Genomic DNA, 13,482 nt, shown 5'->3' with positions numbered 1-13,482 from the left:
ACCCTCCCTGGTCTCACCACCCACATACACAGGACGGGAAGAGATGCTGGATAACAAGCAAACTGCTACCTGACCAGGTGAGTGGCACCTGGTGCCAGCACTGAGAGCTGGATAATGACAAGCATTTGCTCTCTTAAAATAAGTCATCGACTCTCTTTAGTTGATCCCCACATAACCTCAGGACAAGGAAGCTGATAATCTCTTTAATCTCAGGCCTACCACCTAAGATGGAGCTAAGACTTTAACAATTGAATTCATTTCATTATTACCTAAAGACTAACAAGAGGATTGGCTTATATAAACTCATTGCTCATGGATCTGCAACATTTGCAAACGGAGTTATAAACCGGCCGCCACACTGTAGAGTATTATAGGCAAAGCAGTTAATACCAGCCACTCTGCCGCCCCTGTACTTACGTTGTACCTCGACGTAGATGGGGTCAGACACGATGTATTCGTTGTTTATGTTCATCTTACAGACATACGATCCACTGTCTGAATGCTGCACACTGGTTATGCTTTAGAGAAAACACACAAAGACATTTACGGTCACTACCCTTCGAGCTCCAATACAGAAACAGAACATTCTGCAACTTCTATGTCATATGCTATGATGTTAACCTTACATGCAGACATGGCTAGGTCATGGTGCCTAGACATTTGGTTTAACACCACTTTAGATGATTCTGGGAAGGTAGCTTTCTGATGAGATTAAATTGAAATCAGCAGACTCCAACTAAAGCAGATGACCCCCCATAATGGGGGTGGGCCTCATCCAGTCAGTTGAAGGCCTACGAGCAGAGATGGAGGTCCTCTGAGGAAGAGGAATTCTGCCTCCAAATGGCCTTGGGACCCAAGACCACAGTAGCGATGCTTCCCTGGGCATCCAGCTGACGTCCTGCAGATTTTAGATTTGCCAGCATCCAGATCATGGTGGCCAATTCTTGATAACAAATGACTCTAATCCCTGTGTAACTTGTCTTGACTTCTATGGTAGACTCCAAATTGCAGTGCTGGCCCTTCAAGGCATTCTGCAAATTTGAAGGGTTGTTTGGATGGTCACCATGGCTTTGGGGGGCCAGGGGCAACTGTTCTGTATCCCAAATGACCCTCTGCAACCAGAACGCACTCAGTTATATATACACATACAGTATCTGGCCTGCTTTAACATTCGCCTCATTTCCCAGAACAGCAATTACCATGAAAATGGGGGGAGGGGGGAGGGGTTTGGCCAGCACTGGCCCTTTGGCCTGATTGGAGTTTGCAGGGACTAGGTCACCATTTGGAAAAGAGATCACTGACATCAGAAGGCTGCATCTGCAACAGCTACTGAGAGGGGGTGGGTGCGGGGGACAGGGTGCAAGTCTCTGCATCCCTGGTGTGCCCACGCCCCACTTTAACAAGTTCGCATTCATATTCTTTTATTATAAAACAACATTCTTTTGTTTTTCTTGTATTATAGCATGGACACTATGTTATAATGTATCTGATAGTAAAAGATGGCCTTGGCTCTAAAAGGCTGAGAATCCTGCTTTCCACCTTTCCAGCATGTTTACAAACAAGAACTATACAACACAGGTGAACCCGACGGTTTGCCGGCAGTGGGAAGGGTGAGGGGAGGAGGGACACTGAAATGCTCTCAGACGCTCTCTCACACAGGGTGCCTCTACTCACCCTCTGCTCATCAGACACAGCAAAGACTGTGGCTGGTGGAGAAAAAGAGAAAAGGAAAACACGGAGGGGTCCACATACCTAGCAGTTTGCACCCGATGCAACTTATTTATCCAAACAAAAATAAAACCCATTCTTCAACTGGTCAAGGGCTGAGGCTTACAGCTCAAAAGAGAAGAGGAAGCTGGCAAGGTCGGGGGGAGGCACCAACCTTGGCAACGTTTAGCAGCTGACAGAGGGTAACACAGAGCCATCAGGCAGCAAGGCCCCTAGACCTTGAGGAGCCACAGTTGCCTTGGGTCAAACACATGGTTTTCAGAACACATACTGCACATTTTAAATACAACTTCCCTCCAACAACATCATTTTGCAAATCCCTATTAGCCTATGCTAAACACAGCAACTAAATTCCACATCAAGCATGGTGTCAGTCAGAGGTAGGGGACCGGGCTGCTTGGGTTAACATCACCTCCATATTGCTCCCAGGACCCAGGCATGTGACTGTCACCTGTCACCTGCATTTCCTAATGGGCCAATGTGAGTGGCACCCCACTGACAGGATACTCTGACTTCCCCTTTCCATTCATTGCTGTGTAGAAGAAAATTAATTCTTGAACACACCTGATGAATGAATGTTGGATGTGGGGAGACCCAGATTGAAGGAAAGACCAGATCTCTCCATGCTTCAGGGCAGGAGCTGAATGTCACAATGTCCAGAGGTCACCAGGAAAACAGGACAAGACGGAAAGAGACCTCACAGGACAAGTATCTCCACATAAGGGGCTGACCCTCCCCTGGTATCTCCCTGGATGTCATGGGGACAGAAAGGAGCTGGAGAAAGAGTGAGAGAAACGTGTCTGCCATGGGTCCTGCCCATCGTGAGTAAGTCAAAGGGCTGGATGGTGCATCCTGCTTTCAGCAGCTCCTGAAAACTCTCCCCAGCTTACTGGTCAGTCTAGTCTCCTTTGCATTTCCAAGGGAAGCCAAGGTGCATAGCTACTGCAGAGGGAGTCCTTTCCACAGGGTTCACAAGTTCACTTTAGAAGAGGTGTCACTTTTTTCAGGCAAGACCCGGGATTCCATGGAGTGGAGGACAAGATCTGACAGGCTGAGGACACCTGTGCCTTGGGACCCCGGTGTGGCAGCAGGCTTGCCAGATGACACAAAGAGCTGGCAACCAGGGAAAAAGTGACAGCCAGAGGGGGATGCAGTGCAGGGCCCCAGGAAGGCACCTGAGGGGGACACAGAACACACCTAAGTACCCACCTGGCAGCATACCCTGGGCCACAGAAGTCAGATGCACAGAACACCCGGGAGGACCTTCAGCCAACCAGCAAGGAAAATTCAGGCTAGGACTAGAAAAGGGGACAGAAGGAATGTGGCCAAACTCTGTCTTCAGTCATTGGTAGATGAAAAATGGGGTTCTGTGGAAAGTAACTTTATAGGATGATCTGATTCTAAATTCCTAACCAGAGGGTCATGGTTGGTAGGCATGCTCCAGGCATGTAACTCATGTAACTTTTAGTAGAAGGTTTATCTTTGCCTTCAAAAAGCAATGTCCATTGTTTCTGTGCACCTAGGTTAACACACCTCAGAAATAAACTGTAACCACCCTCAAGAGAGCACATAGTCTTGCTAGTTATCCCATAATCCCATCCCCCACTTTGATTTCTCTGTCCTTCATCTTCCCTCCGTTCCCTCCTTAATTTCAAATGCCTAAAAGAAGCTGTAAAACTGTTCTTCTTGGGAGCATTTGAGATCTTGCTCCCAAGTTTATGTTGCCCATTTGCCTCAAATAAATTCTTATAAAAATTCTCAGAGTTCTGGTCAAGATGGCTGGTGTAGGTAAATGAAGTACTTGAATCCTCCCACAACCCAAATTACAACTAAACTACAGAATAGTCATCATTCAGACCACCTGAAATCTAGCTGAACATAAGTCCTACAACTAAGGATATAAAGAAGCATCCAGGGAGACAGGTAGGAGGGGAAGAGACATGAAACGGGCAGGTCCCACACACACGTGGCAGATAAAAATCAGGAAGGATATCTCGGATGCGGAGGTCCACCCCCTGAGGAGTGAGGCACCCCAGCGCCACACCAGGCTTGCCAGCCCAGGGTTCTCATGCCAGGAGAAGAAGTCTCCATAACCTCTAGATGTAAAGACCGGCGGGAACTGTGGCTGAGTGAGATGCAGGGATTCTGCAGTCCCAGGCTTTCCTCTTCATGGGCCTGTGCATGGACGTGTTAGTACTCGTGTGCTCTGATCTCAGTGCTGGGGAAGAAGCGAAGTGTCTGGCATGAAGGCAAGAGGTCAAGCTACAGCTTTCTCCCAGACAGAAGTGCTGGCAGAGGCCACTGCTCCTTTTCTGGGCCCTCCCCCACAGATTCATCAGGCAGGTGCCAAGTATAAGTCTCCTTCAACCTAGCTAACACTGTTCTCCCCACCCTGGTGATTTCCTGATACCCGACCCCATCCAACTTGGGGCCCACATAAGCCGCTTCCAGTGGCTTTTCCATACCGATCACCTCTTGTGACTCATGCTTTGGATTTTCCTAAACTCTCTCAAACAAGCAGCATCTGGCCTCCGCATATCCCATATCTCTTGCTAAGAGGCCCCAGGCCCAGCACCAGTGGCAGCCAGTGGCAGTTTGCAGCTTGGCCTCTCCTGGGCACCTTCAAGCCCAGCACAAGTAGCACTTGCAGATAGCTTTGTAGCTTTTGCCAGGTGGCCATGGGTAGGGCACAGGCAGTGGCTGACCTTGGTCTGCACCTCTAGGAGGTCTCAGAGCCACTGTACCCAGTGGACAGCCTCAGACCATGCAGGATTGCCATTCGACCACCTCCCCAAATGACCCACTCAAGAGGGGGGACTTGGCGGGCACCACAGCCCCACTGAAGCAAGTCCTGCTCTGTGAGTTTAGCCCCTACTCAGCACCTCCTCCGCTGTAGTTTCAGCCGGTCCTCACAGCCAGTTGGCCTGGTGGTGAGTCCCTAGTAGTGATATGCCAACAGTAATCAAGGCTCCAGTATAAAGAAGGGTGCACACAGCCCCTGGGGGTGGGGGAAGGAAGGGTCCACCTGGAGCCCCTGGCTCAAGTTACTGTGGAGGCTGGCCATTGGGCCCTACAGGACACCTATTGCATAAGGCCACTCTACTAAAACCAGGAGATCCACTAGCTCTACCTGATACACAGAAACAAACACAGGGAAGCAGCCAAAGCGAGGAGACAAAGAAACATGCCCCAAATAAAAGAGAAATCTCCATAAATAGAACTAAATGAAATGGAGGCAAGCGAACCAACAGATACAGAGTTCAAAAGAATGGCTATAAGGATGTTCAGGGTACTTAACGAGAACTTCAACATCATGAAAAAAAATACATGCAAAACCATAAAAAAGACCCAGTCAGATATGAAGAATACACTAACTGAAATGAATACGGTACAGGGAACCAACAATAGAGTAGATGAAGCAGAGGACCAAATCAGCACTTTGGAAGATAAGAAAGCAGAAAACACCCAATCAGAACAGCAAAAATAGAAAAGAATCCAAAAAAATGAAGACAGTATAAGAAGCCTCTGGGACAACCTCAAGCAAACCGACATTCACATCGTGGGGTTGCCAGAAGGGACAGAGAGGGAGCAAGGAAATGAAAACCTATTTGAAAAAATAATGACAGAAAACTTCCTTAACCTGGTGAAGGAAATAGACATACAAGTCCAGGAAGCATAGGGAGTCCCAAACAAGAGAACTCAAAGAGGCCCACACCAAGACACATCATAAACAAACTGGCAAAGGTTAAAGACAAAGAGAGAATCTTAAAAGTAGCAAGACAAAAGCAGTTAGTTACCTACAAGGGAGTTCCCAAAAGACAGTCAGCTATTTTTTTAACAGAAACTTTGCAGGCCAAAAGGGATTGACGTAAAATATTCAAAGTGATGAAAAGCAAGGACCTACAACCAAAATTGCTCTGCCCAGCAAAGCTATCATTTAGAATTGAAAGACAAAGAGCCTTCTAGACAAGAATAAGCTAAAGGAGTTCATCACAGCCAAACCAGCATTATAAGAAATGTTAAACGATTGTCTTTAAGAAGAAGAAGTAAACAAAATATTAAAATATGAATAATAAAATGTCAATAAATACACATCTATCAATAATCATAATACTTTAAATGCAAATGGATTAATGTTCCAATCAAAAAACATACAGTGACTGGAAGGATAACAAGAGTCTTACTTCAGATTGAAAGTAAAGGGGTGGAAAAAGATATTTTGTGAAAACGGAAACAAACAAAAAGGAGCGGTAGCAATACTTACACCAAACAAAGGATATATAATTTAAAACAAAGGCTATATAACAAGAAAAAAGAAGGACCTAGCAATTCCACTTCTGGGTATTTATCTGAAGAAACCCAAAACGCTAAATCGAAAAGACACTAAGTCAAAAGACATACGTCTCTATGTTCATTGCAGCGTTATTTACAAATAGCCGAGCTACGGAAGCAACCTAAGTGTCATCAATAGATGAATGGATAAAGAAATGGAGCATGTATACAACGGATTATGCCTCAGCCATGAAAAAGAATGAAATCTGCAACAATATACATGCCCCTAGAGGGTATTGTGCTGAGGGAAATAAGTCAGGCAGAAAGACAAACACCATATAATTTAACTTATATGTCGAATCTTAACAAAAATAAATGAGCAAGCAGAACAAGAACAGACTCATAGACACAGAGATAATTTTGATGGTTGTCAGATGGGAGGGGGCCTCAGGGGGACGAGTGAAAAGGGTGAGGGGATGAAGAAGTTCAAATTGGTTGTTACAGAATGGTCACGGGATGTAAAGGACAGAATAAGGAATATAGTCCGTACTGTTATAATAAACACGTATGGTGTCACACAGGTCTAGATTTATCAGGGTGGTCACTTACTTATATAATGTCTGGTCACTGGGCTGTAGGCCTGAAACTAATGTAATATTGAATATCAACTGTAATTAAAAAGTAAAACATTATTTAAAGTAAAAGCAAATTCTCTACAGATTTGGATAGTTCTTATGCTGACACATTCACGTCAGCAAGAGCTTAGCGGTGAGGGGACTGAGCTGACATCAGTTAGCAAGTCCACATCCGTCGCATCCTTGCCCTATACAAAGGACAGTTTTTTCACAAAGAACTCTGAGTGTGATTTCCACACATCGAGGAAAGGCTCCTATGCTGAAGGCAGGGTGGGGTGGCCTGGAGGCCAGGAGTGGTGTCCCCGGGGCCCTCCCTGCTCACAGCAGAAACAGCAGGCAGTCTCCATGCAGGCTCAGCGGGAAAGGCTCTGGGCTCACAATAGCAACACGCATGTTCCTACACCCAGGAACTGGTCCAGAGAGAACACAGAAGGCGGGAGCATGATGCGAGAGAATGCCCAGTCCTGGAAATTCGGGCCTGCCCTCACCAGGCCCCTCAGTGGGCAGCACAGTGGGAGAGAAAAGACCTCCTCAGGGGCTTCACCAGGGAATGTCACAAGCCCGAGGCAAAGTGCAGATCCCAAAGCGTCTGGGGGAAAGAGAAGCAGGTCATTTACCCGTGAATCAAAGTAGCAAGAACAAATTTGCGAGTGAAAAGGAATTATATTGATGACTTTCCAGTGACAACAGGAAATTATTTTCCTTTTGAATTCTCTGTCACGCCGAATTGCGTCAAGGTGAGGCTAAGAAACAAAATGGCATTTTCAGAGATGCAAGTCCCAGGGTGCCAGTGAGGATGGGCTCAATGCCAAGCGAGGGAGTGAACGCCAAGAAGGGGCCTGGGCTCCTGGGAGCAGCGGCTGGGAGTCAGGAGGACTGAGGGTCCCTGCACAGAGCACAAGGGTGGCTCCGCCGGAGCCCAGACCAGAGCAGGAGAGGGGAAGGCTCTAGGGCGGGCATTGCCAGGGAAAAACTCAGGCTGATCATTTTGTCACTTTGAGAAGAAATGCCTATTTTCATGTAGAGTTCAGAGAAGCGACTGAGAAGTGATTTTCTAAGTGATTGACGCTTAGAAAATTAAACAAACTAGTGAGCAGGAAACAATATTTACTTCAGGAAAATAAAAATGCTAAGAAGTAAATGTGATTACCATCTATGACATGATTGAGCCAAAAGCAGCATTTATATAGCCCCAATGATGTGAGCCACGGGTACTGAGTCACCACAGCTGCGAGGAACACTCTATTAGCTTAGTCCACACACTGGAGCTTGGTGCACCCTCAACCCAAGCACGGAATCTCTGGGAAGATGCCTGAGAAATGGGTGACTTCAGCTCCCCGTGGGCAAAGGGTTGGGGGTTGAGTGGGAGAGAGAAGTTTTGAAAAGTTAAAATATTCTACTACATGAATGCACTGCTTTCAAAAAGGCATAAAAATCCCCTAAAATTTTGGTCAAGTACAAACATCTGTACCAGGTAGAACCACAGGACCCATACAGATTGGCCATGGCGTCTACGCAGAAGCCACCCGGACAGACCACAGGGCCAGCCACTGCAGGGCCTGTCACGCCACGGCAGCCTCGCCTGGGCTGGCCCCAGAATGTCCTAAAGGGCCAAACAGTGCCTCTCTGTTCCTAGGACCTGTCCCACCTGGGCTGGACGGCTCAGAAATGGCTCTTATGTAGCGGGTAAGCTCTAAAGCCTTCTTAAAAGAAATACAAAAAGGCCAAGTATTGTACATTTCCACTTATATGAGGTCCCTAGAGTAGAGAAATTCACAGAAAAGGAATATAGAACCAAGGTTACCAGGAGGTGGGGGAGCGGGGTGGGGAGCTGGTGCTTCCCGAGCAAGGAGTTTCTGTTCGGAAGAATGGAAACGTTCTGGAGATGACGGTGGTGATGGCCGCACCACATGTGAGTGTGCTTAGCGCCACCGAATTGCACACTCAAAGCGGGCTAAAATGGTGAAGTTTACTTCTGTGCTTGTCGCCATGATTAACAAATGAAAAATATACGACAATTTTAAAAGAAACACAAAGATGCACTGATAGGCGTCCTGTCTACCTGTCACAGATCAAATGGTGCTGGTGGCATGCCCCCGGTACCCACGTACAAAGTCTTGTCTAAACTGAGCTGAAAGAAAGTCTTCTGAGTACGAAGCGAGTTACAGCGTCAGTGATCTGCAGCTACTGGCACCTCTTCCAGCTGGTAGTTTGACTTAAGAAATTATGTCCTTGTTTTCTACAGATGTTTTGCTGCTTTGTCATGTATGATTCCATCTGGGGGCCACCAGAAGCAGCAGGCATCAGACCCTACAGGGCAGCTGTGGGCATGGGCGTGTCAAACAACAGCGGCTTAGGTGCAAGATACCCACAGGGTGCAAGAAACCCAGCTGACCACTTCACATCTTCACAGAGAAAATCGACTAAGAAAGCAGGGTCCTCCCAGCTTTAGCGATGGGAACCATCAAAAGGCCCTCAACTGGACAGAAAACAAACCACAAAAACGTCCCCTTTGCCAAGAAATTACTGATCACCAGGTCTGTGGGGCCTACCAGTCATAGGAGCACCAGCTCCCATTTTGCTGAGAGCTGCCTCCCAGTCCCTGGCCTGATGGCCAGTGCCTCCTGGAATGTTTCCCCTAGGAGGGCGCATCCCCAGCTCAGCTGGAGAGCTGTCACTCTCACACCAGGCCCGAGAGCTCATTACATCCAGGGGGGCTATGACCAACTGCAAAGATCCTCCATACAGGCTCCGGTACTAGTCTACACTCTGAAAGGACCTGTGGAGCTGCAAACACAGAAAGCACAGGCTGTTTTGTACTGAGGAGGCCTTTGCTTCAGAACTGTCAACCGCGGAACATTGAAAGAAAGGGGAAACACGTACCTGAAGGACGCAATCACTGCTGTGGCTTCCTCATCCGGATAAAAGTGAGTAACTGCATGGTGCGCCCCAAGCAGTTCCTTCCCATCTTTCCACCAAGAAATATGGGTGTCCTGGTACATGTTAGGTATGCTGATTGAACAATTAAACTTGATGTCTTTGTGTTCAGACAGTATTATGTGGCTAACTGTGTGATCAAATGCAAGAGGTGGTATGAGCTTGGAGCTGGCTGAGGTCGCGCTGGGAAGGGCTGCGTTTCCTGTGTGGGACCTTCCAGGCAGGACTGGTGTCGGCACCATAAAAGGCTGGGCTCCATCGGTCGGAGGAAAGGCCGGTGGCACAAGGTCAGCCAGGTCTCCTGGGAATGGCTGGCTGGGTGTGGATTCTTTCCTCTCCTCAGCCAGAGCTGCAAAACAGAACAACGACTTTTAGCCTTTTAAATATACTGGAGTTTTCCAAGTAGGTTCTCTACTTAGGAGGCCCTGACGACGGAGAAGTGAGGCATCCTCCCTGCCCTAGGAAGGCACGCGCAGGGGGTTCAGAGACAGAAGATGAGCGTGGATGTAAAAGACCTCCTGAGCAAGAGACAAGGAAAGGGGCCTTGGGGGCTTCACAGGCTCAGACAATAAGAAGAGCACCTGCTTGGTAAACGGAAGTTTGTCCTTCCCCACAGATACGTTAAAAGAGGTCATGGTTGATAATCTTATTATGGTTTAGGTTTCTAATATAAGTTCTTCTGGGTAGTTGAGAGGGGCACAGTGTCCCTTGAGCCTAGAAGAGGCTAAAGTTGGCTTTAGCTCAAAATAATCCACATGCCACAGGCACATTTTGGAATAACTTGTTCTGAACCATACACCCCCATCAAAAATATTTTTTTTGTGAGTGAGTCATTCCCAAGTCCTTCTGTTGCCGGTGGAAATTGGGGTTCTTCCATGGAGCTGCAAGAAGAGCATTTCAGGACCTATACATGGGGGAATGAGGTGTAGGGGTAAGATTTATTGGAGCTGGCCAGCTTAGTCTCTGCTCACAGCTGCTTTCCAGCCAGCGCTGGCCCCACATGACTGCACTTGGAGCATGCGGCTGCTATGGAGAGGGAATACAGCAAATGGGTGAACAAACGGGCCAACGTGTGCTCCTGAGACGGTCCTTTGTTAAGCTTTGATTATATTTCCTTGGGCTTGGGAAGGGATGGGTCCTCCCCCTATCCAATCTCTTTCCTAGATCTTCCGGGTGTGAGGGTTTCATGCCCTCATCTGATCTGATTCTCTTCCCAGATCAGATACCTCCCCTTTATGGTCACCATCTTGGCACCTCCTGTGCATGCTCCTAGGTTGACACTGAAAAGCCGGTCCTTCCTCCCTACGATGAGGGTATTGGGGGCTAGAGGAATACCAATCCCCTTGGGGATGCAGCCCTTCCCTGGGGTGTCTGAAGCTGTAACTCCCAGACTGAATCAGGCCCCGACAGCCTAGCTTTCTCTTTTATTGACTCCTACCTGCCCACGCTAACACGTCACAGCCCCGAGAGCATGGCAGGAAGGTGACAGCACCTGAGGTCACTTTCTATCTGCCCGGCCACAAGACTGTGCCACAAACCTGGCCAGCAGCCTTGGAAGGCTTCTACCGGTCATAAAGAGACCCATCCCTAGGTATGTTGGGGGGAGGGGGTTAGAAGTATGCTCATGTCACTAGCTACAGAGTGACTCCGAGCTTCTAGCAAAATGCTTGCCGGTTGGAATGGACCTAGAGAAGTTTTCATTTCATTTGGCTCAAAACTATTTCTAAAACTATAGGCTTGTAATAGTTGTACTTTTAGTTCTTTTAATGGCATTTTTGGAACATACGTTCTATGCTGGTTGCTATGTATTCAAACACACTGACCACAATTCTGGTGAAACAGGCAGGTAGGAGAAACGCAGGCCTGGCATTCCGCAGGTAGTAACTGGAGCACACCAAGGCCCTGACCCCTGCTCAAGGGCGGTGCCTCCTGTCCTGTTCAAGATGTCACATCCTCCTGGGCTCCTGAGTGTGTGTGCAGAGTAGGGTGGTCCCTGCTTAGGGCTGTGCCAGATTTAGTAAGAATGTGCAATGCCAGACTTGACTTTGGGAGATGAACACACAATACAACATACAGATGATGTATTATAGAAGTGTATACTTGAAACCTATATAATTTTATTAACCAATGTCACTAATAAATTCTATAAAAATAAAAAAACAAGAAAAAATAATTAAAAAAAAAGAATGCACGACACCCACTTAAACCTGAATTTCAGATCAATGGCAAATTATTTTTAAGTATCCAGCTAAGCACTTATATGGTTAATTGAGCTACGAGCAGGAGACCTGGTGGCAGGAAGAGGAACCCGAGAATGTACTCCTCCGGCCTCCTCCCTGCCAGGTCTCTCTGGACTGCAAACACGCCTCAGTTGAAGGCCACAGTTCCAGTCACTGAGCCATGTCCACATGACTTTCTCCCACGTCAGGTCCACTCCCATGGCTGCTGCATTTGGGAACGTCTCAGGGTAAAGATCAGGGTGGAGGGGAAGGCATTTTACTGGAAGGAACCAGGGAACACTCACTGCTTGTCCTTACACTGAGGTCTTAGGGGCTGTGGGGAGCAGGGCCTTCTGCACACTTTGGTGGAGGGTTGTGTGGGACAGCCTTGACCAGGCATGCAGACAGGTGAGTGTGCCGGGGCTGGGGGTCAGGGCGACTCAACTCGCCGGTCAAGCCTGACATGTGAGTGTGGGCCTGTGCTTTCAGTAGGGGGAGGAGAAGCCCGGCACCTGGGTCCCATCCAGTCCCCATCTTTCTCTGATTTGAGGTGCTTTCTGCAGTAATGAAGGCTCTAGCTGTTGACCTATGCCTTGCACTCTCTCTCTCTTCAGGCTTCGAAGCCCTCCGGGTCCACCTCTGCCTCTTGCACTGGCAAACTTACCTCCAGTCCCTCCAACTCACTGAGCTCCAGGGAGCCAGGTTTTGCCCAAATTACTATTTTTGTCTTTAAATATATGAAAGTTTCATAGAAGGCATTAAGTAGATTGAAGAAAGCAAACAATACTTTCTTTGGTTTGTTCAATATACTCAAACACATGTGACCTTTCTAATTACAAATGTCACACTGTCTGTGGTGAAAAATTCAAATATTTATAGAAGCATAGATAGTATAAAATAGAAACCTGTTTTGTAATCTCAACCCTGCAATTTAACCTCTGGTTACAGTTTGGGGTATAACCCTCGTTTTCTAAGAGCGGAGCTCACTGAACAAAGTGACAGGGAGGGCCCGTGCAGATGATGTCACTGGAGGTGGGAAGCGGCCACACCCACCCTGTAATCACTGAGCGTGACTGAAAAGATAACTGGTCTCCACGTTGTGATCTGCCAAGTCAGTAAAATGACTTAATTGCCAACAAATATTTATACAGCACCTCCTGGGGCTCAGAGTTGCTGTGACAGTCTATTGAGATCACAAAGTCATCTGCCCAGGAGAGAGGCGCAAAGGGTCCCAGTATTAAACAGGAAATGACATGGCTCACTGGGGGTGGGAGGAGGCCTTCCCTGATCCCTCCCCACCCCGCCTGGTCAGCCCTCCCAGGTGGGTGCTGGGCCCCCACCTTTGATCACTCATTCAGTTCCTTCTCCCTGCTGGACCCGCTGAGAGCCCCATGAGCTCTCACACACACCACAGCCAGTTCAAACAGCCGCTCAGAATGGGTGTGTTGAATGAGTAAGTAAAGGCATAAATGGGAAGGAGGGAGGGATACACAGGGTTTCCAGGGGCAGAGGTGGCAGGAAAATGGAGAGAAAGAAGCGGTCTTGATGGTCTGGGAACACCAGTTTAGCTGTCAAGTGGTGCCGCTGTGAGCCCTGAATCCCGGGCGAAGTAGCAGGATTTCTGAAGGTATCTGCACAGAGGAGGGGAGGGGGCTGTGCTGGACCAGAGCACCAGGAAGGAGGAAGCCTGG

The 13,482-nt window shown here is 47.9% G+C and overlaps 1 protein-coding gene across 2 annotated transcripts in view; it reads right to left on the bottom strand.

The window, feature by feature from the left end:
* Positions 1 to 13,482, bottom strand: part of MERTK (MER proto-oncogene, tyrosine kinase) — a 90,985-nt gene that overhangs the window by 58,176 nt on the left and 19,327 nt on the right. For both annotated transcript variants that reach the window (XM_045193815.2, XM_024558488.3), the window contains exons 2-3: positions 9,519 to 9,921; positions 418 to 518 (exon numbers count right to left, since the gene is read on the bottom strand). In XM_045193815.2, the coding sequence (XP_045049750.2) occupies positions 418 to 518; positions 9,519 to 9,921 (504 nt within the window). The remainder of the gene's footprint in view (positions 1 to 417; positions 519 to 9,518; positions 9,922 to 13,482) is intronic.

The sequence above is a fragment of the Desmodus rotundus genome, chromosome 5, assembly GCF_022682495.2.
Source record: "Desmodus rotundus isolate HL8 chromosome 5, HLdesRot8A.1, whole genome shotgun sequence".
NCBI classification, from domain to species: Eukaryota; Metazoa; Chordata; class Mammalia; order Chiroptera; family Phyllostomidae; genus Desmodus; species Desmodus rotundus.
Note: the sequence above shows the minus strand (reverse complement) of the source record. Positions and strands in the feature narration are given on the sequence as shown.